We start from the raw sequence: 2,165 nt of genomic DNA, 5'->3' as shown, positions 1-2,165 counted from the left end.
CCCAGCCATCCGTTTTAGTTCCATCAGCAACCTGTGTGTGTAGGTCCTATTATCGTCTGTTTGCCCAGTGAGAAAGCAAAGCCCAGAGCCCTTCAGTGAATTCCCCGGGAATTAATAGCAACGATGGCATTCATGTACTTCCTTTTCCTTTTTCCTTTTCCTTCTCCATCGTGGGATGAATTGGCCTTGGAACCAGGGCATTGGCTTCCCAGTACAAAGGGCTTATTCAGCCCCAGGGCTGCCCTTTAGATGGTTTTATCATCTCTGCACAGGGCCCTGAAAAAAACCCTCTTCCTGTGTCTGGCCAGAGGTATAGAGAGAGACAGGTTCGACTCTAAGGCCTGAAAAGGAACAAGGCCCACCGGAAGCAATGGCCACGGTCCCTGACCTCCAGCCCCTGCCAACCTTGGAGCAGGACCTGGAACAGGATGAGATCCTGATTGTGAAGGTGGAGGAGGACTTCTGCTTGGAAGAGGAGCCCTCCCTGGAGTCGGAGGACCCCAGCCCTGAGACTTTCCGCCAGCTCTTCCGGCTCTTCTGCTACCAGGAGGTGGCTGGGCCCCGGGAGGCCCTGAGCCGCCTCTGGGAACTGTGCTGCCGCTGGCTGCGGCCGGAGCTGCGCACTAAGGAGCAGATCCTGGAGCTGCTGGTGCTGGAGCAGTTCCTGACTGTGCTGCCAGGGGAGATCCAGGCTCGGGTGCGTGAGCAGCAGCCGGAGAGCGGTGAGGAGGCCGTGGTCCTCGTGGAAGGGCTGCAGCGAGAGCCCAGGAAACCCAGGCAGCGGGTGAGGTGGGGGCATTTTGACCCTCAGGTGAGGAAATGGGGCCCTGCTGCTGGGGTCTGCAGCTGGAGATTCCTTGGTCACTGGGTGACTAAGTGTGGCTGCCTGGCCCCTGAACCCTTTTGAAGAAGGCAACTGCAAAAGGTTTCTCAGCCTTGCCCAATGGGCATCCACCCTTTGATTAACCTCATCCTACCCCGATAGCCCTTTATTAGCTAGTGCAGAAGGTTTGTGAGCACTCTCCTAGGATAGGCCAAACAGGTGTTTCTTTTTCTTTTTCTTTTCTTTCTTTCTTTTTTTTTTTTTTTTTTGAGACAGGGTCTCGCTCTGTTTCCCAGGTTGTAGTGGCATGATCACGGCTCATTGCAGCCTCTACCTCCAGGCTTCAAGGGATCCTCCCACCTCAGCCTATTGAGTAGTTGGGACTACAGGCATGCACCACTACACCTGGCTAATTTTGTGTATTTTCTGTAGAGACAGGGTTTTGCCATGTTGCCCAGACTGGTCTTGAACTCCTAGCCTCAAGTGATCCTCCCACCTCGGCCTCCCAAAGTGCTGGGATTACAGGCATGAGCCACTACGCCAGCCCCAAACACAGGTTTTGGTGGGGGACAGGTCCAGCACCTTCCAAGGCAGGGAGTTGAAAAGGCCCCCAAAGTGGGAGAACACTGAGAAGAAAGACCAGGGGCATGGGGGGCAGTTTGGTTAGCGCCCCCAGAGGTTCTAGAACTATGCCATGCAAAACAGTAGCTGCCTGCCACGTGTTAACTTTTTGAAATTATAGCTATGCACATTTATTTTATTTTTGTCTTTGTGAGACAGAGTCTCTCTCTGTCGCCCAGGCTGGAGTGATTCTCATGCCTCAGCCTCCCAAGTAGCTGGCGTTACAGGCGTCCGCCACCACACCAGGCTGATTTTTGTATTTTTAGTAGAGACAGGGTTTCGTTATGTTGGCCAGGCTGGTCTCGAATTCCTGGCCTCAAGTGATCCGCCTGTCTCGGCCTCCCAAAGTGCTGGGATTACAGGCATGAGCCGCTGCGCCCGGCCACTGTGTAGAATGTTAAATTAGTTCCTCAGTCGCACTGGCCACCTCTCAAGGGCTCAGTCGTCACACATGGCCAGTGGCTACTGTACTGGACAGCACAGACAGGACCCTTCTGACACCCCGAAATCTCTATAGACGGTGTCTCTCCATCTCCTTCCGGCCCCATTTGAAGGAGCAGGGGAGGCCTCTTACTCATTCCTGCTGCTTCAGTTTCAGTCACTGAACTGCTGGAGATTAAAAGGGAGAAGTCGGCCGGGCGCGGTGGCTCAAGCCTGTAATCCCAGCACTTTGGGAGGCCGAGACGGGCGGATCACGAGGTCAGGAGATCGAGACCATCCT

General features: G+C 54.5%; 1 protein-coding gene across 1 annotated transcript in view; it reads left to right on the top strand.

Annotated features, from left to right (window-relative positions):
• The window catches only part of ZNF500 (zinc finger protein 500), a 31,056-nt gene that overhangs the window by 18,361 nt on the left and 10,530 nt on the right, over positions 1 to 2,165 (top strand). Inside the window, exon 2 of the mRNA XM_011961423.1 lies at positions 273 to 811. Within this exon, the coding sequence (XP_011816813.1) occupies positions 371 to 811 (441 nt within the window). The 5' untranslated portion in view covers positions 273 to 370. The remainder of the gene's footprint in view (positions 1 to 272; positions 812 to 2,165) is intronic.

This window comes from Colobus angolensis, unplaced genomic scaffold (genome assembly GCF_000951035.1).
Source record: "Colobus angolensis palliatus isolate OR3802 unplaced genomic scaffold, Cang.pa_1.0 Scaffold55, whole genome shotgun sequence".
Classification (NCBI taxonomy): domain Eukaryota; kingdom Metazoa; phylum Chordata; class Mammalia; order Primates; family Cercopithecidae; genus Colobus; species Colobus angolensis.
Note: the sequence above shows the minus strand (reverse complement) of the source record. Positions and strands in the feature narration are given on the sequence as shown.